This window comes from Gopherus flavomarginatus, chromosome 12, assembly GCF_025201925.1.
Source record: "Gopherus flavomarginatus isolate rGopFla2 chromosome 12, rGopFla2.mat.asm, whole genome shotgun sequence".
Classification (NCBI taxonomy): Eukaryota; Metazoa; Chordata; order Testudines; family Testudinidae; genus Gopherus; species Gopherus flavomarginatus.
This window is the reverse complement of record NC_066628.1, coordinates 45,000,104-45,020,735: the sequence shown is the minus strand read 5'-3', so window position 1 is coordinate 45,020,735 and position 20,632 is coordinate 45,000,104. Positions and strand designations below refer to the sequence as shown.

The 20,632-nt window shown below is 43.4% G+C and overlaps 1 protein-coding gene across 1 annotated transcript; it reads left to right on the top strand.

Moving 5' to 3' along the window:
* Positions 1-2,325: 2,325 nt before the first annotated feature.
* Positions 2,326-18,968, top strand: CACNG1 (calcium voltage-gated channel auxiliary subunit gamma 1). Its single transcript, XM_050920674.1, has 4 exons — positions 2,326-2,739; positions 11,222-11,296; positions 14,108-14,245; positions 17,767-18,968. Exons 1-4 carry the CDS (start codon positions 2,499-2,501, stop codon positions 17,991-17,993), a joined length of 681 nt encoding a protein of 226 aa, XP_050776631.1. The 5' UTR covers positions 2,326-2,498; the 3' UTR covers positions 17,994-18,968.
* Positions 18,969-20,632: the final 1,664 nt, after the last annotated feature.

The window sequence follows — 20,632 nt, the reverse complement described above, 5'->3', positions numbered from 1 at the left end:
CCGCTTAGCTTCCTTAAACAATGCAGAACCTTGGATTGTGGAATGCATGGATGGGGAACCCCAAAAGATTGCCCTCAAGGATTTATTCTAGACTATTCTAACAGGGGAGGGCTCCAAGCCCCCCAACTCAGACTGTCCACAAAATCCATGGAGAGGTTAAGGGTTCCCTGAGAGGTCAGGGTTGTCTGCAAAGAGACCCTGGACCTTCAACTTGTCTCCAGGGTCCTCTAGCCTCCCTTGGCTCTCTAACAGCCCCATATCTTCCCACTGGCATCTTCCCCCCCCCAGCACCTTTCCATAGCATGGGGGTCCTATGACGTACAATAAGTGTGAACCACAGTTGATAGTAGAGGCTCCATCTGGATTAAATTAGGTACAGATTCTCCCTCAGCATTCTTAGTTGAAAATTGAAAATATTTTTTATGCTACAAAAACATTTGTGAAAAAATGAAAACTTGCACCAATTTTTTGTGAAAAATATGTTGTTATTATTGTTGTTGTTTTTAAAGGTCATTTTTTGACAAAGAAAACTTTTTGATCCAGAAATGCTGGCAAACTCTACTTACCTACCTCAGACACAGTGCTGCAAAGCTTAATTCACGTACAGTGTTTGTGCAGCGCTTTGGAATTTTGCTATCTGAGGTGACTCCAGAGCTCTTTCCCTGGGACCCCTCCTCTCCCCCGCACACTCTGGGTGGGACCCCAGCACCCAGCAAGGCCTCTGCTTTATGATGTTAAAGTGGTTTTCCCACTCCAGTTCAAGTCCTCCGAGGCTCAGCCCTCTGACTCGGCCCTGGAAACTTCACCCCATCCAGGGTTGTGAAAAAAAACAGAATAAAAGAGGAAACAACACAAATGAATCATCCCAAAGCTTTCTTCAGGATTTCTAGTTGCGCTATGGCCCTAAATAGTGTTCACAGGTAAATAGAGAGGGGAGTCAGCATCCAGCTAGCTGGCTGGCCAGCTGGCTCACCCACCCTTCCTTCATCTCTTCTGGACAGTGGTGATCGGAGGAGTTTCTGTCTTCTGCTGGCTCTCTTTCCAGGAGCTGAGGAATGAAGGTCTGCCCTCCACCCTGGTCTGCCTTCAACTGAGCTGCGTTTCTCCCTCTGAAGTTCCTTCCTCCAGTTCTGACATCTCTCACAGATGTGAGGGAGCAGGGCCACCTGAGCCCACGTTAGCTCATTAACGTGCGTTTCCCAGTATAGGGTTTGTATACCCCATCACAGAGGGCGAAGTACCATAATCGCCAGTTATAGTTTTAGGACAGGGATGTGTTTCAACCGCAGAAGAACAAATCAGTGTGGGAGGTGGGGATTCTGCCTCACTAGGCTCATTATATTTCCCTTCTCTGCAAGAAGCAGACTGCTGCTCTCTGCTCCATTTTCAGTGCCATACCAAGCTTAATAAAATCTACCACACAACTGCCTCGGTAGGAGACAAAGCGTGATGCTGCAGAGCAGAGCACAAGGCTCAGGCACCACCACAAAACAAGCATTTCTGGCCTGCTGACAATCCCAGATCCAGCCACCTATTTACCAGATATGTATAGCAGCATGCCAGCTGCTACTGTGCAGGCCACACGCCAGCTCTTTTAGTTATGGTCATGCGGGAGGTGAGCCTAGAAAAACAGAAAAACTGTTGTACTGTGGAAAAGCATTTTCCCCTCGACATTGTATTTGATTTGTATCCTTCCCCACTCCAGCACTTGCTGAATGGTCAAGAGGTTCTCTTTCAGCCTGTGTCAGTGCTGCTGAAGAAAACACTTGGTCAGATTCCTGTCCTTGCCACTCATGGCTGATTGTTAATTTTAGGTGATGAATAGGTAGTGGGCACTGTGCTTCCATACTGGAGAAGAACCTGAATCACAAAATTCTGTTCTGGAATCAGAGACAAATCCAACTCCACCAATGTTTGAGACGTTTGGACCTTTGAAAAAACCCAGCTTCAGGGTGTATAGGAGGATAGTGTTAGAACCAATAATGGGTTCTTTGGAATAAAAGTGGGTTCACACCCATCTTTATTACGAAGACAAATGCTTTTACACTCTAACAGGAAAGTTAACATTTACACCAGTCACGGCTCCTGGCCAGGTCTTGAGTGGTCTTGTGGCCATGAGTATTAATGACACTGAACTAGCTTTGCTCTTAGTTGGCTTATGGAACTTGCTGCACAAACCCAGCAGGGATGAGCTTGTAACCCAAGCTGCATCAGTTAGTTTATTCATTATGTGCATTAATAGAATCCTCACTCACAAGTCTAGTCACCCAGTCTCCTGACAGATCTCAACAGCTGTACATGCGGCCAGCTGTCCATCCCAGCCCACAACCTGCTCTACGTTTGCATCACACGGTTGACATTTGAAAACGCTTAGACACGCCAAGACTTTGAAGACCATTTGAATAACTTGCAGCATTCCTTCAAGTAGGCAAAACAAACGCGACAGGGCAGTAATCACCCAAAAGAGTCTGCCCTACGCACTCCAGTGCAGTCCAGCCATGGATGAAGGCAAAGCACTGAAAATCCGGCTGACTTTCTCTGTTATCTTGGTTGGCATCTCCTTAATGTTTGCAGCTGTGGTGACTGATCACTGGGCAGTGCTGAGCCATAGACTGGAGCATTACAATTCCACCTGTGAGGCTGCTCACTTCGGGCTATGGCGGCTCTGCACAAAACAGTTTTACATCCAAGACAAAGCCACCAAAGAGAGGAGCTGTGGGGTGATAACTCTGACAGGAGGTACGTGTTTGCATTCATTCCATTTACACCCTGAAAATGCATGGAAGAAAATGTCAGGCTATTCTTAGTGACACTTTTTAGGAAGTAAAGAAACATGCAGAAATCAATATGGTTCTTGTTTCCATGGCATTTTATCTTACAAGATTCAACACGTCGATCTGGTTTTCATATTAGTCTGAAAAAACTCCTCACTGTCACATTTCATCGAGGCCTTATCCTAAATGCATGATGCCCTGCCACCGTATATATCTGTAAGCAGATTTAATACACTACTCTTCAGCTCTTTCAGTACAGCAAAGATAGAGGGTGGCATCAAGGGGACCAGACAGGAGAAGGCAAAAGTCACAGAGAGAAATCAGGAAGGATATTTTCCCACCGATGTTTTGCTGACATCTACAACCCTGCAATGACTATGCAAGGCCTTACTCAGGCAAAACTTCCATTTAATCCACAGGGCGTTTTGCCTGAGTGAGGATTACTGAGTGGGGCCAATATCTGGTTTCTAGATGGAGTTTGTAGTTCAGAGAGCTATGCCAGAGCCGCTTGTTCTTGAAAGATCTTAAGTAATTCAACAGCTACTCTTCATAACTAGTTTTACTTAGGGCAGTGTGGAACTGCATGCGATGGTATATTTCTCCAAGTGCCAAAAATGCTGTAAATTAAGTGAGAAATAATCTATCAGTGACTTATGAGGTCTCCTTAAATTTCATACAGTGACAGAAAGCAAACGTGCTGTGTCTGTGAGGAAAGAAGTCTAATTGGACACCTTTCTTCATACTGTGTAGTTACATGTTCTGAGAGTAGTCACATTGAAATGAACAGGAAGGATGGAAGACTGCACCCCTCCCTGGTTTCCTGGAAGAGCATTACATTAGCATGATTCCTGAGAAGTTGTATTACATTTCTGCTGATTGCAAAGTCTGCTGCATTCACGCAATATGTGCTAATACCCCTTTCCTGACTTTTCTAATTTCAAGAGGCTAATGGCAAATTGGATTATTTCCTAGTCAGAAATTCCCCTGAATAACAGGATTCCATTTTGATGACCACCCCTGGTTGAAGTTAAAGTTAGATGTTAATATATTTGTAAATTTGCTGTGGAATTGTATAGTGATGATTCTCAATCTATCTGGCTAAACTATTTACTATTAGACAAAGAGGCTGATCCACGGCATGCAGATTTGAATTCAGATCTGGTTTTCTACCACATTTGGGGGCATTTAAATTTGGAGGTTTCACTTAGCCCCATTTCTAATTAATATAATAAATACATTCTACTATAGCTAGTAACCTCAGCTATAGCATTTTCTCTGCATGTCAGAAGCTTTATGTTTAAGGGGGAGACAGACAGATTGAGAGAAATAATTAAATACAGCACATTGTTGGATAAATTTAAAACTCGTAAATATCCAGCTGTCTCAGTAAAACAGATTCATCATCTAAACAGCACAAAAGTGTTAGATATCTTTGACAGACATCAGCATGTGCTTGCCTGGACATCTCATAGCTGTGCTATCCGCGCCCTCTGCGCTGGCTTCTTAAAGTGCAGAGTAAACAAATGGGTAATTATGGAGACAGTGAGCTGAAGGCCTCTGCGGAGCAGCTTGACAGCAACAGAGATGACCTTTAGATATTGGATAGGTGGGCATACTTTTAAAGGGCTTGACAGATACTCCTGGGATTTGATGAAATTCAGTTTCAAAACCATTATATTCAATAACACGGAATTCTTTCATGTGTGTCATCGGAAGTTCTAAAAGAGCCCTTTACAACCACTAATTAAATGCTCGCATCTCTGCTGTTAGGTAGATTCTCTTATCCCCATTTTTACATTAGGGAAACTGAGGCACCAGAGGGGTCAAAGGCTGGCCCAAGACCAGCCATGCTAAGAGTCCATGACAGAGCTTGGAAAAGAACTCAGAGGTCCTGGCTTTCAGTACTCCACTCTCTCTGCTAGACTACGCTGCTCCAGAATGGCACTCCTTGTTGTAATGATTTCACACATCTGAGGAGAAATGCCAGCAAAGCTTGTCAGACTTGGATTAGTCAAGAAAGGGGTGTGAAACAAAAAACAAATGTTGAGTAGCTGACCTGTATGTCTGTAAATATGTTTTTCTGAAAATCATATGCTACCACCATCATTTGAAACATGACCGTTATTTACCACTTGGTTAATAGTTATCTACCCACCCCTAGTCAGGGGGAAGTGGGATAGCATTGTTTCTGTTGTTTATTACTTGTTGAGCTTAGCGCTGCATAGAATACAGTGGGCAACTTCGAACTTGTAGTCTTATGGTTTAAGGCAGAGAGATTTACATTTTAGCCACACTTTTACAGGTTATTGACAAATTGGAAAGGGCTCAGGAAACTGCTACAGAGAATAACAAGATCCAGCGGCTCAAAGCTGAGGCTAGACAAAATCAGACTACTCCTAAGTAATCATTTTTAAGTGTGGATAATTAAACATTGGAACATCTTACATAAGGATGTGGTGGGGCCTCCACTGCTTGGAGACTATAAATCCAGATTGGATAGCTTTCTAACAGGTCTACTGTACCTCAGCCTGAAATGAGTGGCTTGATGAGGAGTCACTAGGCGAAATTCCACAGCCTGGTTATGCAGGAGGAGGAGTAGATGATCGAAATGGATGAATCTACGAAATTGAGTCAGGAGTCCTAGGTCTGGTAGGAAATTCCTGTTTGAAAGTGAGCAAGTCACTTGAACTACCTCTCGTGCCTCAGCTCCTTATCTGTAAAAGCAGGATAACAGGCCTCACCTCACCTAGAAGATGCTACACAAGTGCAAAGAAAGATTATTTTTCTGCCTTTCAGATAGCTGGAGAGATGGGCTCAAGCCACTGAGTTCAGAGCCAAGGGTTGGGAAGTGTGTGAGCCAGGGTTTTGGTCTGTCTATGTTGTGAAGGACCCCTGTGAAAGGCTGTATCTCATGGAGTTTAATTTATCTACTTCAGAAGGACAAAGGGTCACTCTGACAGTATTCAAACCTGCATTTCCAGGGAGATTAGGCATTCCAGACATTGACATAACGTGCTGATGGATCACATTCAGAGCAGTTGGAGATATCCGGGTACACAGGTGCATAGTTTTGTTGGTCACTAGCCAAGGATGGCCAGTATTTGGGACGAATACATCACGTGGCTGCAGGGGAGAGAGGGGGCCTCCTGATTCATGAGTGACCCAGCTTATTCCTTCCAGCAGCTCTAAATCACTGTTGGCTTCTCTATCATTTGCCCCGGCTAGTTCAGCTGGTTTTGCTGAGATTAGACAGACACATAAACAGGAATATTCCAGGGCTCACTAGGCCCTACACAGTTTAGTTTACAGGAGTCGTCTGGATCATGATGGGTGCAGGATATCCAAAGTAAGGGGTCTGCTGGAAAGTGATCTCAGCATCAACTCAAGCACGGCTACCACGATACTAAAACACAAACTACCACATGTAGGTCAGAATACAGCCACAATGTAAAATGCAGTCAGCATCTTCCACTGGATTCCTATCAAACAACGCAGAAGCCCATGTTGATTCTGCGATGAGCATGAAGAGCAACTCTGTGGGGCTGTACCGTAAATGGGTGGTTTATTCATGAGCACAGGAAAGGGACCAGGGTCCCAAGGAGATTTTCATACTTCTATGTAGCCATTTTCTTGCCTTCTTCAGAAATAAACTAGTGATTCTCCCTGTCTCTCATGGTCAGGAGCATGGTGAGAAAAAGTGTTAGGGGACCTGAAGAAATAGAGACAGAGCATGTCCCTTAAAGCACTGGTAGCCAAACGGTGGTCTATGAAAAGCTAGCTGGAAACACAACACTGTCTCCTGTTTCTAGTTTCCAGATGGTAAATTACATAGAGGAAGCAAGGAATACATTCAATATTATCCTAACTTTACTTTTCCATGTAGGCAATTGCTGTAGTGGCCACAGGAGGTTTGTGAAAAAGAGGGGAAGTGGTGCATGCAGTCATGGACAGTAGTGGAGGTAGGCTGGGCAATTATGAATGGGAAGTGAAGTGTTCTAGGCAATCATGAGTGGGAAGGAAGTTAAATCCAGTGATCCTGAATGATAGTGGAGGTGTCCAGGCAATCACAAATGTCAGCAGAGAAGGTCCTGAAAAATCATGAATAGAAGAGGAGTTAAGTCCAGTGATCATGAATGCAAGGGGAGCTGGGCTGGGTGACCATGAATGGGAAGGGAGGTGTCCACAAGAGACTCTGTTATGTTGTGGACCATGCTATGAATACGTTTGAGAACCTCTCCTAAAGTAAAGCTATTCACAGTTCATTGATAGCTTTTTTACTAGCTCACCAGGGTAAGTTCATAGCAGAGATACTGCAATACGAGGAAGAGAAAAAACAAAGATTCTGCCAAGCTTTCATCTATTGTGAAATCCATTTTAAATCCCCATTATGTAAATAGAGTGTGGCACAAATGAGGTTTTTTAATTCATGACGGGGACTGTAAAGGATGGAAATGGCTCAGTTCTATTGAATAACAGGGGACTGTGTTGATAAAGATATTCCTGGGACTAGAGCAGAGCAGTTTAAATGATGTGCTGAAGCATTTTTATTATGACAGGAGAGTTAATTGCTGCGCAATCCCGTTGTTTTAATTTGAGCAAAATTAGTAAAAGGACCCCTCCTCTCATGCCCAGGGAGACATGACTCCTTGATGCATATTGATTCCGCCAAATTTAACTCAATACTCCCAGGGTAGAATGTTTACTTGTGTTTAAGGTTTGCTACTTGTATTCAATGGGGCTGCAGCAGTGTAAACAGGGGACATCTACGCTGGAGCTGAAGGTAGGCTAGACATACCTGAAGTAGTTCCAATTGAACTAATGCACTAAAAATAGCAGGCCAACCACAGCAGCATGAGAGCCACCCCGACTACAATCCCCTCTGAAACCCAGGAATGTACTTAAGACAGCGAGTCCTCTCTACCCCTTGGCAGCCGGGCTTATGCCACTATTTTTAGTGCACTAACTTTGTGAGAGCTATTGTGGGTATTTCTGCATGAGCTGGAAATTACACCTCCAGCTCCAGTGTAGACATACCCTGAGAGAATAAGCCCATGTACCAGATCTAGTGTTGCAGTGGGAGATCTCCTGCTGCATTTCATGTGCAAACAGCATCTCCCTGCTGATCCGTCTTAGCTTCATGCTAGCTGAACAAACTGCTCCAAAACCAGCGCGGCAGTGACATCCAGCCAATTTCCTGTGATACATGCAAAGCTGTGGCCCTTGCCCCTGATTAGTTCATGGATGGTTCATTTTTGGATCCTGGCTTTGCATTAATCAGCACAAACCAGGTTTCTCTACTGCCAACACCTTTTCTGGAGACTAGTTAAAAGCAAAACCAATGTCTTAAAGACTAAGCATCTCCATTTCGTCTTGGCTTCCTCTGCCCTCTGTCACAGGGATCAAAGGATCCTAACACTAGTCTCCATCTCCCCAGCATGGAGCAGCATTGATACATATTCTCAACCACCATACGCTCACGCTAGCCACCCCAGTCCTGAGGGCTTGGAGACACTTTGTTCTCTTGTGTGCATCACTTGCAGTTTTAGCCTTTCAGTATGCAGCAGCTTAAACACAAAACACAGTCACTAGTGTTTGAGTTGAGACATGTTTGCTCAAATCTTTTCCAGTGATAAAAAGCAAGTAAATGAGCAGAAGCGGAGGGACAGAATAAATATCAGTTTATAAAAAAATATAATAAAATAACTACCTCACAGAGGAAACTTCAGCTAATGAGCCCATGCTCATTAGTGGGTTATGCATGCTGCTCTGTAACTGTCTGATCTGCTATTGGAAAGCAAATAAATACCGTCCTTGTAACAGCAACTCCAGAATATGCCATTTATGCTGTAGGAGACATGAAAAGAACTGGGTTGATAAAGTGCAATATTATGGCATCTTATTACCATTAAAATTAGCTCTTTAAATATACACAGCACTTTACAAAGGTTTGTCTATACTGGGGGGTTGCTCTGGCTGAAGGCAGTCATGCCGGGACTCTAATGTAGTGGCTCCAGAACAAAACCCTCGTGTAGACAGCTAAAGCCATAAACTGCATCAGAGATGCTTACCCGGGATTCACACTGCACTAATGGCTTTGTGCATCTACACTAGGGGTTTGCACTGCCTCAGTCGTGTCTGGCTACCATTGGCTGAAATTTTGAAGGTGCTGCAGTGAGATGAGTGGTCTCACAACCCACTGACTTTATAGTCTTTTCTTTCCAACTTCCTCCATCCTCCATTATTTGTTCTACAAATTATGACCACTTGTGATCCGTCTTGGCAGTATTCCCCAGTTTTACTATGGCAAATATAACGTCATGGTGCAGTAAATGTGAGATTTTTAATACAGTCTGTAAAGACAGGGTTGACCATAGTCTCTTCGAAGTATCTGGCTGGTCATTAGCAAAGCACAATTAGACACTTTGCAGTCCTGTTGGCTATGTCTGCAGGATCTTGATTACACAACTGCCATCCAAATTCTTGTCAAGGGGCTGTTCTTTCAGCTATATGTACTTGTCAAGACCTCACTTAAATGAGTTATAAATAAATGCTAAACACCCTCCAAATGGTACAGCTGGCAAAGCTTAATGTCAATGGGCATCATCCCAACAGACCCTTCTCCTCGCACTCACTCCAGAGGCTGAAAACATTGGTTTTTGTACGCACAAAGAGATGCTTTCCATCCTGAGCCCCCAATCTTTGTTCACAAGTGTCGCACCACAGAATAGCTGTCTGTGACACCAGTAGAATAGCCCAGGTAAGCCCAGGACAGTGGGACCCTGCTCTGTTCTATGAAAACTTCACTGGCTTCATTGCGTTTCAATAGACAGTGAAGCTTCACTGAACTGTAAAAGGATTCCAGGCTGCAAAACCTCATCGATTCCAGATACTACCGAGGCAGAGAATGCTTCCCTCTAGTCCCGCTACTTGTCTTAACTGCCAGGAATGGCAAGAAGGCAGCTAAACCCATCAACACCAGTGGCAAAGAGTCTGAAGCAGGAGAGGGAGCTCTTACACTCCCAGCCAACTCAGAGGGGAAGCTGGGGTGGGGGGACTCTTCTGACCCAAGCTGGGCAGAGGGAGGGAACCCCCTCCGATTTTAGCAGCTCCTCAGAGAGGTGTAACATCCCAGGCAGCTCCCTGGCTTGGTGGAGAGAACATTAAGCAGGGAAAGAAGGAGGGATGACATTCTGGAGGGGGTGAGCTGGCCATGTGGGTTGGCAATGGCAGAGAGGAGAGGAGAGGAACATACAAAGCCAGCCAGGGGTGCCAGTCTCAGGAAATGCCCCAGCATGGGACAGTGAGGAGGCAGGGATCTGCACTGGCTGCTGATAGAAGGAAAGGGTTTTCTGTAATTCCTTCTTAAAACAGAAAGATTGACTCCATGGGCCACGCTTTCTTTGGGAACCATGCCCAACAACAGCCTTGCGATTGCTCTATCTCTGCGGACGTAGCTGGCTGCCTTTCGGGCAGCATCCATTCACCTGCTCAGACATAAAACACTCTATGCCAATTTCTCCTGTCCTCTACACATGTGCAACCCCAGGGAAGTCAGCGAAGTCACTAGACATTCATCTTGGTGTGAGAAGAGAATTCATCCCTGGTGAACTAAAAAGCATGTCCTCTCTAGGATTGTCAACCTTCCAGGATGGTCCTGGAGTCTCCAGGAATTAAAAATTAATCTTTAATTAAAGATAATGTCATGTGATGGAACCTCCAGGAATTCAGCCAACCAAAGTTGGCAACCCTAGTCCTTTCCCAAGTACCTTGGAGGACACTTTGCCAGCAGGGCTTGCCATGCATAGTAAACATAACGTACACAGATCAGACCACAGACTGGCTAAAGCTTAGCACCTCTTCATGCACTTGGCTACCAGGTTTCAGGAAATCCAAGTTCCATTCCCTTTTCTTGATTCTTGCCACAATTCCTTGTGTGGAATACGCCGCAGAACGTTCCGAGGCTACACTAAGTGGCATTAGGACTGATCTGAGAAACCGATGGGGACTTGCATGTCGATTAATATTCTATTATTTTATATTAGCTGCTTGCGGAGAGGTCAAGTGAATTTGAAACCACTAGCAGGACGTTTCCAGGCAATGAGTTTGTGTTGTTAAGGGTTTTTTTGACTGGCATGGATGAGAAGTATTCTCTAAAAACGGAGCATAGGCTCAAGGCCCATTGAAGCCACATGAAGCACGTTTAAGTACTTTGCTGGATCAGGACATAAATCCCTGTTTAAAGCCTCTCATTGCCTGGTTTGTTCTTAGATGAACTGCATACTGGACACATCTGCAGCTAGTTCGGGATTAAGGTCCTATTAATCTCTACCCAAAACCATTTGAATTTTTCAGTTCCACTAATGTAAAAGAAAATTTTATTTCCCTAATGTTGGTTTCTTGAACTCAGTTATACTTAGTGACTGATATTCTCCTTTGTTCTTGTTCAGATCGTAACTGTTCCTACTTCAAACACTTCTCTCCAGGACAGAGCACAGAGATATTTGAAAGAACCACCCAAAAAGGTAAGAATTTGCTTGGACGAACTCTTTACTGGCATGACATGAACTAGGCGTACATAGGAACTAATGTGAAGGGTTTCACCAGATTTAGGGCCCAATCCTGGTGCCATTGAAGTCAATGGGGAAACACCTATTGATTGTACAGGGAGTTAGAACAGGCAGTGGGCACTGAGATGGCTTCTTATCCCATTAATCGATGCTCTGGACCAGGCACCAGATTCCTGGTCCAGATTTTCAAACAGCAGTCCTTTCTCATGGTTTCTATCTCCCATCCTTGGTTTCTGCTCAAATTGTTCCTTAGGCACATGAAACTGGCATTATACATCTAAGGGCCAATTTGGAAACCCCCAAAGCCTTTCCACCGCATGTATGGTACTCAGAACACTGACACTCCCTCCTATCTCTAAACAACAGCAACACCAAAGGATGTTCATAAAATCTAAATAAAGAAATAAACAAAATTCCAACCCCAAGAAGAGTTTTGACTCCAATGAGGGAGAGGTACCCGAGGCTCCATGTAGTCCAGTGGGGTCTTTGCTATTGCTACAATGTGACAGGCACTCAAAGAAAGAAAGAAAGATATAGGACACAGACTTCCAGCAAAGATATCCACCTCTGAAATCTGACCAGATAGTGTTCTCTTTGCTTGCATGCAGAAAACTATCTGCATCTCACAGACAATTTAGACCCTTTCTAATCAGTCCTTACTAAAACCATATTTTTAGCTTTAGTTTGAAGTGCTTGGCTCTCTTATTAAGGACAGATCTCCTTACATTTTGCTATACAACATATTTCAGTGTGGAGTAAACCAGATGATGGTTGCATTTCACATATTAAACCGTCTGCTTTGCTTCCGCTGTAAATAAACATGATGGAAAACCCTGCAGCACATTTTTTCTAAAGATGCAATTTCCCCCAGACACCGGGAAGATTGTGAATTTTAAATGATACTCAGAGTGGAATAAAGAACAAATATCTGAACTACCTGCTTTTGTTGGCCATTTACATGCTATTATATCCATCCATCTGATCTGAAAAATGTCTCTACTACGTTATTAGTCACTTCAGAAGAAAGCTGTGAAAAACATCTTTTCTTTGACAAGAAGGAAAAAGCCTAAACCACCACAAAAGGTTCCTAAATTGCAGCTAACTCTTTCAGGCAGTTCAAACACAGAGCAGATAACACAGAGAATTTTTTTTTTAAGAAAACGCCAATAGAAAAAGAAGTATGAAAAAGCGACGAGAACAAAGAGCAAGATGCTTTGGCCTACTACAAAAATAGCTACATTTCTATGGAAGCCAGTTAGCAAGAGGCAGAAAGATTCTTCATGATTTTGCTTAGAAGACAATTTTAAAAAATATCATGGAAGGCAAATAGCACCAAGCAGTGCTATGTTTCACGCCTGGCTACACATGTTAAATATTAAACACATCTGAAAACTAATGCAATATGTAAGTGAAGATCTGAATTATTCAACTGGCAACTCCCCCCACCCCCCTTCAGATACTGAATTGTGTTTTGGCTGGGTGAATCATCTTACACATAGCTGAACTTGGCTGGCTGGAACACCTTTGGAGCGAGTTTATTCCCACGCTCTTGAGAAGCTAGATTTTCACAGAGCTGGAAAACTTTGTTTTGCAGGATGAGGAGAGGATGTTGCTGTGTGATCCTGGGTAAGTCATTTCACACACACACACACACACACACACACACACACACACACACACACACACACACCTGTTTCCCATTTGCCTGTCTTGCCTATTTAGCTGTTGAACCTCTGGGGCAGAAAACTGTCTCTTAATATATGTTTGTACATTGCCTAACACTATGTGGCCCTGATGACAGGTGGAGCCTATAGGAGCTACTATAATAAACATGTCTAATAAAAATAGCATTGCTTTCTATTTGCCCTTTTCTTTTTTTTTTCTTTTTAAGGAAAGTCTAAATAGAATAATAGAGTGAAACACTTCTCAAGATTTAAGACCAAATCTCTACCCTGTCTGATAAAACCTGTATGGGAGGAAATCTAATAAACTAAAAAGTTGGTCATGACAATTTATTGCCCTATATTAAGCTACTTCTGGGCTCTTGTCCTCCAGAGTCTACCTCCAAGCCAACTCTGTTTAAACATTTGCAGGGGACGGTTTTAGGAAGTGATGGCAAATCTTGAAACAAAACATGAGGTCTCGTGTGCTCATTTGCGAGGCAAAATGTGTTTGCACAGCTACTAGCACAGTGGGGTCTGGGCCCAGGCCTGGGGTTGGTCAGCGCTACTGCAATACAAAGAAATAATAATTACGGCAACATATTCTTATGCTCATTTATTTCATCATAGTACTGGGTGGGAATTGTGACTACAAACAGAAGGTGACCTGATCCTGCAAACTTCTGACCCGCTTGTAGTCCCATTGGGCCCAGGGAAGACAATGTAACTGCTTGTGAGGGTGCGGCCTAGTCAAGTGAGGACCAGGCCCAGAGTTTCTATCATGTCACTGTGTGTGTCATTTGCTTTTTTCAACATGGGGCATTTAGAAAGCGTCTTTGTCCTTATCCTGTTGGGTCTTACTTTTGCTCCCACTGACTTCACCAGGGGCATGACCAAGACCCATAGCTCACCACACTTTTTCCGTGCTAGAAATACCTAGTTCTCTTGGGCCACTTATCTGCAGCAAGGAAAGAGCAGCTGTTTCTATTTTAACTTGTTTCTTTCCTTTGCTGAACTGATCCCATTGCAGAGGCGCTGTGGCGGGTAGGAGAATACAGGAAGTCACACACATTCATCAGTCTCTCCCTCTGTTTTGCCTCGACAGAGTACAGCATTTCAGCTGCAGCCATTGCCATCTTCAGTGTGGGCTTTGCGATCATTGGAACAATCTGCATCCTCTTATCCTTTAGGAAAAAGATGGATTATCTCCTGAAGCCAGCTTCGATGTTCTACACCTTTGCAGGTAGGCCATTTGGTGAGCCTTAAAAGAGACTAATGCACTTAGATCTTGGGGCAATGAGCGTGCTAGAGAGGGGGATGCCATGAAGGCTGCATTCATCTCCTTGCAGTGGAAAGACAGATCATTCCATAAACTGAACTTACGCTACTGAGCTCTGAAAATTTGCCTGACAAACAAGAGTCAGCTCTGGGAGGCTATACTGTGTGAGTGTATCTGTAGAATCACCTGTAAAAAATGGACATTTCTAAAATATTCAGTGTTAGACCCTGCTGTATAGAAGGGATATGTGGGAGATTCTAGGGACATATATCTGTCCAGGAGACATTGACCACCAGTGTCACATCTTCAGCGCAAAGCTGATATAGGAAGGGGTGTCACTGATGATCCTGAATATGCTGCTTGATTCCCCTGTGCTTTGATAAGGCATTTGCACTACATTTTCTTTTCCCTTGAAGTGGATTATTTCCATGCCATACTCCTGCAGTGTGTGATTGGTCCATTTATCTCAGTGCAACCATATTAACGGGCAGTCTATTAAAACCTTACATTTGTTTATTATATAAATAAGGGTTAAGCTGCTTAACCGCCCAAACTGTCACAGCATTCCTGCTTGATGACAGAGGGGGTCACTGTTTTACTCCAGGAGGCAATGGGGGAGGGGACTCTTGTCTCCCACCCCATCCTCCATTAGCACTGCCCTAGCCCAGTGTTAGAAGCATCAGTATTCAGCACAAAGGGTTCGCTGAAATCAGGGCTGACTAAAACCGGGTCTTTAGACAAAACCTCCTTTATGTCCTTGATGCCTCTCTTCAGCTGCCTCATTGGCTTTGACTGCAGCTAATTGTCCCATGAGTCTTTGGTGGGCTCTCAACTCAAACTCCTCAGGGTTTTTTTGGGTTTTTTTCGGTCTCCCTGATCCACAATTCCACCATTAGTCTCTGGAGCTCATGTTCTTCCTGGGCTGCGTGGTACAGCAATTGGACCAATTCCAATGGCATGTTTTGCCCTTTGGCAACCCAAGCAGAAAGGTGCTCAGGCCAGTATTTATGAGTAAAAGTCTCAGCTCCTGAAATGAAGTTTTCGTTTTATGGGATCTTCCCCTCTCCTTACATAACTTTTCAAGGTCCGTTCTGTAAAGCCCATCATCTGACTGTGGTTCGCTCGTTGTGTCTAATCTTCAACCTTTCAAACTCTCGATATCAGTTTTAAACTTTTAATAGATCCTGATTATGATCTATAAATCCAGTTGACCTGTGGCATGTGAATCCTGCCAAGACTACCCCAGTGTCAAGCTGTCTGGAGTGGCTCAGGAGTGAGAGTACCAATCTCAGGGCAGAGCCTTAGGAAGCAGGGCACACCTTGGATACTCCAACCTGACTCTGTGACAGATGGGCCCTGACCCCAACAATCACAACAATATTCAGCTTACTCCCAGTCCCAAAGGACCAGTCACTTATCCCAGATAATTAAAGTCTAAATCTTACACCAAAGATAATGCTTGTAGCCAATCCTATAATAAGTGAATCAAAGACTGATTAATTAAGAAAAAGAAATGAGAGTTATTGACAAGGTTAAAGCAATTAAAACACACACACACAAATAAAGTTTAGGCTTAGGTTCCAAAAGGTAACAGGCGCTTCTATAATAAGCAAGCTCAGTATCCTTAGGGTTAATTCAGGCCAAGCACTGAGGATCTTTTGCTTATGCTTAGTAATTCTTGACCCTCAGAGTCTAATCAGCATAAAGCTAAAGTTTCTCCCTGTCAGGGATTTTAATTCCCTTCCCCCAGAGTTCAAGCTGATGGAATGAATCCCCATGCATGTCTCTGCTTCATGGATGTGGAAGAAGCAATCAACAAAGTCTTTTGTCCTCTGATGTTTCACAATGACTCATTTGGTTTCAATGGGTCTCCTCATAGACAGGACCCAACACCTTTTGTAGAAAGCCAGCATTTTACATTAGTTAATGCTTGTTTCTGGTGCGTTGCCCAGTTACAGACCTCACTTCTAACATGGGGGACAGATGTTCTAAGTGAGATTACTACATGCAGTATCCTAATAGCATTTCATAAAGTCTAAACACTAAACACATTCTTACAAACTTCACATCTATTTTAGAAAAACAAACGCACAGGTGAGCCAGACTAGTTTCCAGCTCTGCATTTGTCAGCGTTCAGCTGAGGCTTGGAGGCATTGGCTTGAGCTGGCACCAGTGTCACACAAGGCACGAATCAAAGGTCATCTGAGTCAAGCCTCGGATTATGAAGACATCTCAAAAAAACATGATGGCTGAATTTTCACTGTGACCAATACTGTCTTTTCAACCCACACCCCTCTTGCCTGTTAAATACCATGATGGTACTTAGGTAGTACAGTGATACAGGCTTTATAACAGACAATTCCCAAAGAATGCTTTGGGGACCAAATGCCTGGTTTTAATTCCACTGGTTTGCCTGCTGTTGAAATGCATAGCAGAAAGAGTGAATTATACAGTGTTTTCTTCACTTTTCAAGAAGCCCTATTTTACATTCACAGCTTCATGAAGTACTTTGTGTCTTCGATCATTCCCAGCCACGTCTAGCCTTAACCAACACCCGCCCAAAGGACTTTTTGTTTCTCCTTAAGAATGAGGCTGAGATTTTCAAAGCTGCCTAAATATAAAATGTTATTTCAAGCTCAGATATAAATCATTGTCTGAATTTGGGTGCCAAACTGGCAAGACTATTGGTCCCTGTTGCATGGCACTTCTTGTGCCTTACAGCTCAAAAGGTGACTTGAGTACAGTCCATATCTAAATGGGGAGCAGATATGTCATACTCCAAAGCTCTTAGTCTAGGAGACAACGGCATAACAAGAGCCACAGTGACTGGCCTTCGAAGTTAGAAAAATTCAAAGTGGAAGTGCAAATTTTTACAGTGAGGATTAATTAACCCTTAGATCTGTGTCCCGATGGATGTGGTAAGTTCTCTGTCCCTTGGAGTTCTTCAGTCCAGAGTGGAGATCTTTCTAAAAGACACACTGTAGTTTAACAAAACGTCAGTGGGAATGACACAGGAATCATTGGGTGAAGTTCTATGGCCTGTTATGCAAGAGGTTCAATTAGGTGATCCTATTGACCCTTAAAACCTGTGAATCATCTATGAACCTCACTGCATAGTCTTGTAACCAGTAGGGGCGGCTCTAGGTATTTTTCGCCCCAAGCATGGCAGGCATGTTGCCTTCGGCGGCTTGCCTGGGGGAGGTCCCCGGTCCTGCGGATTCAACGGCATGCCTGCAGGAGATCCATTAAAGCCGCGGGACCAGTGGACCCTCCACAGGAATGCCACCGAAGGCAACCTACCTGCCACCCTCGAGGCAACCAGCAGAGCACGCCCCGTGGCTTGCCGCCCCAAGCACACGCTTGGCATGCTGGTGCCTGGGGCCTCCCCTGGTAACCAGAAAGGCAGGCAGAGAGATCAGGTAAGAATGAAAGCAATAAAGATTGAAACCCCTGCTCTCCAGCTCACCCCTCTCTTATTTCTCCAGGCCTGTGCATGATCATCTCTGTTGAAGTCATGAGACAGTCTGTGAAAAGGATGATTGACAGCAAGGAGACCATCTGGATAGAATACTATTATTCATGGTCTTTTGCCTGTGCCTGTGCCTCGTTTGTCCTGCTCTTCATCTGTGGGATCGCTCTTCTGCTAATCTCCTTGCCTCGCTTCCCACAGAATCCGTGGGAGTCTTGTATGGATGCAGAACCAGAGCACTAAATGCCGTCATCTAGGCTCACTGCTAACACAATACCGGAAAGTGCTATAAAAGAATTGATACATTTTTTTTTAAGTGTCAGGATGGTGGAATATGAAGACAAAAGTGTCCTTAGTTAAAACCAGGTTATTGAACCAAAGGGAAGTTCAATACAATTATTGTTTGTTGGGTTGTTTTTTTTTAAAAAGCATGAAGACCAGCAACTTGGGTTACTCAATTTGTACCCTCAATCCGTCTAATGCTGGGAGAAGTTATCGGCAATTTAGGAATGCAGTCTGCAAATACAGCTGAGGGAAAGTGAGAGAGCACGAGGTGGTTTAATGAGAAGGTGCATATTCTAGTAGTTAAAGCACAGGACTGGAGTTGGGAAATCTAGGTCGCATTACTGGCTTGGCCACAGACTCACTCTGGGACTTACAGCTTCTCTGTGAGTCAGTTTCCCCATCTGTACAATGAGAATATTGCTTCCCTATCTCACCGGGGTGGTGTGGGGCTGATGTTTGTACATAATTTGGAGATCCTCCCATTGGAAGTGCTGTATCTTTAGTAGTATTACAATAAAAGAGGTTTAAGGATAAAATCAACATTACAAATGTACCCCCTAAAGCTCTACAAATTATTTTGTTCTGCCTATCTAAGCACCTGTCATAATTAAAAGTCCTATGAGGAGTCTGGTGACACCTTAAAGACTAACAGATTTATTTGTGCGTGAGCTTTCATGGGTAAAAAACCACGTCTTCAGATGCATCTGAAGAAGTGGTTTATTACCCACAAAAGCTTATGCCCAAATAAATCTGCTAGTCTTTAAGGTACCACCAGACTCCATGTTGTTTTTGTAGCTACAGACTAACACGGCGACCCCTCTGATAATTATAAGTCCTATGACTCCTGTAGTATTGGAATGCTAATGGCAAAGCCAAGCAAGTACTGACCTGCAGGGACAATGTTTTCTTTTAATAAAGAGATGTGATCCCCCACTGAGGTACGATTTCTGTTTTCAGGACAGTGGTTTTGGGGGATGAACCATACAGGTATCTGCTTCACTGTAACTGAGTGATACTTCCTGTACATAGCTTCACATTTGTGTCTATTCCTGTTGTGTTTTGTTGGAACAGGCCACTTGATTCTTCTGTTTTGTAAAAGTATTTTTAAGCAAGAACCCTCTAAGGGAACTGCCAAGGAGGCATGGACATTATAATCAAAGCTGAGCGAATCTCATACGTTAAAAAACTGCACAGCTGTTATTTATGCGTGTTTGAAAGAAAACGTGAGCTGTTTTGCTCAGAACAGTGTGTGGAACAACCACACAGAAGCCAACTGTATGATGTCAAAGTTATTCATTGTACTGCATCATAACTGCCAGTGCTTCCCAAAGGGCAGGGATGCTCTGTTCTGTGACCAATGCAGAATAATGGCTTAACAGATCACCACAGCATTGCATTGGTACATTAAGATCTGCTTCTGACACAAAGCATGGAAATGGGCTGCTGACTTCAGAACCTGGAGCCTCATCTTTAATGTGACAGCTAATTCTATTCTTCTGCAAAATGGGGACATCCATGTTCCTCAATTTGCCACATCAAAAATAAGGGGCAAAGCCTTAATCTGAAGCACATTGGGAACCATGTGGGAGTCAAATGTAAGGCATAAATAACGTGCCTTATTTAGTGGCACCCTTTCCCACCGATTTCCATGAAAGGCAGATTTCAAGGAGCGATGAATAGGGACCATTATCCAAGCTGCTCAACAATTTGTGTTTTTGCATGAAATGTTTTGAAAGAAAATGAGCAAGTTTTGTTTCATTTGAAATTTTGTCTTTTTTTTCCAAATTTTAAAATTCATTTAGAATTTTTGGGAGGGGGTTCCCTTTCCTCCTTTTTCCAATCAGAAAATATGGGGTGTGAGAGTCCAAAAGTGAGAGAAATTGGAAGGGGGGGAGGACCCTCTCTCTCCCTTTTTTCCATTGGACAAGTCTGAAAAAAGTAAAAAAAGAGAGAGAGAAAAAAAGGCGGGGAAGAGAATGTTACTTTCTCTCATTTACTAATGTAAGACCATTAATAATGGTCCTGGAAGAGGGCCAGGAGCATAAAAAACCAAAACGAGGAATTTATTACTATTTTCAAGAGAGGATAAATTGATTTTTTTTAACTATTTGTTAACATTTTTTGAAAGAAAACATGTCAAAAACATTTGTATGCAATATTTCATTTTCCAAAACAGCTGATTATTTTGACAAAAATATCTTGTGCAGAAACATTTTCAGCCAGTCTCTGTTATTTCAATTGCTTGCTTCAGCATTTCTGACAGGGTCTAGTGGTCTGAGCATGAAGCTCAAGGTGCCAGGAAGTCCTGGTGTCTAACCACGGCTTTGACAGCCCCAGCTTCTATCTCTAGATTAATCTAACCTAGAGATAACACCTATCTTTGAGGATCTGGGCCTAAGAGCCTGATTCAGCTGAGTTACACCAGAGTAAAATTGGAGTTCCTCAGCAGTGTGAAACAGGCTGTTACCATTACATCTCCATTTCCCCCCTCTGTAAAGCAGCAGTAATAGTAGTACAGGGTTTTTCTGAACTGAGTTAATATTTGTTGAGTACTTTGAAGCTGGATAGTGCTAAGTGTTACTTCGTATACTTGTTAT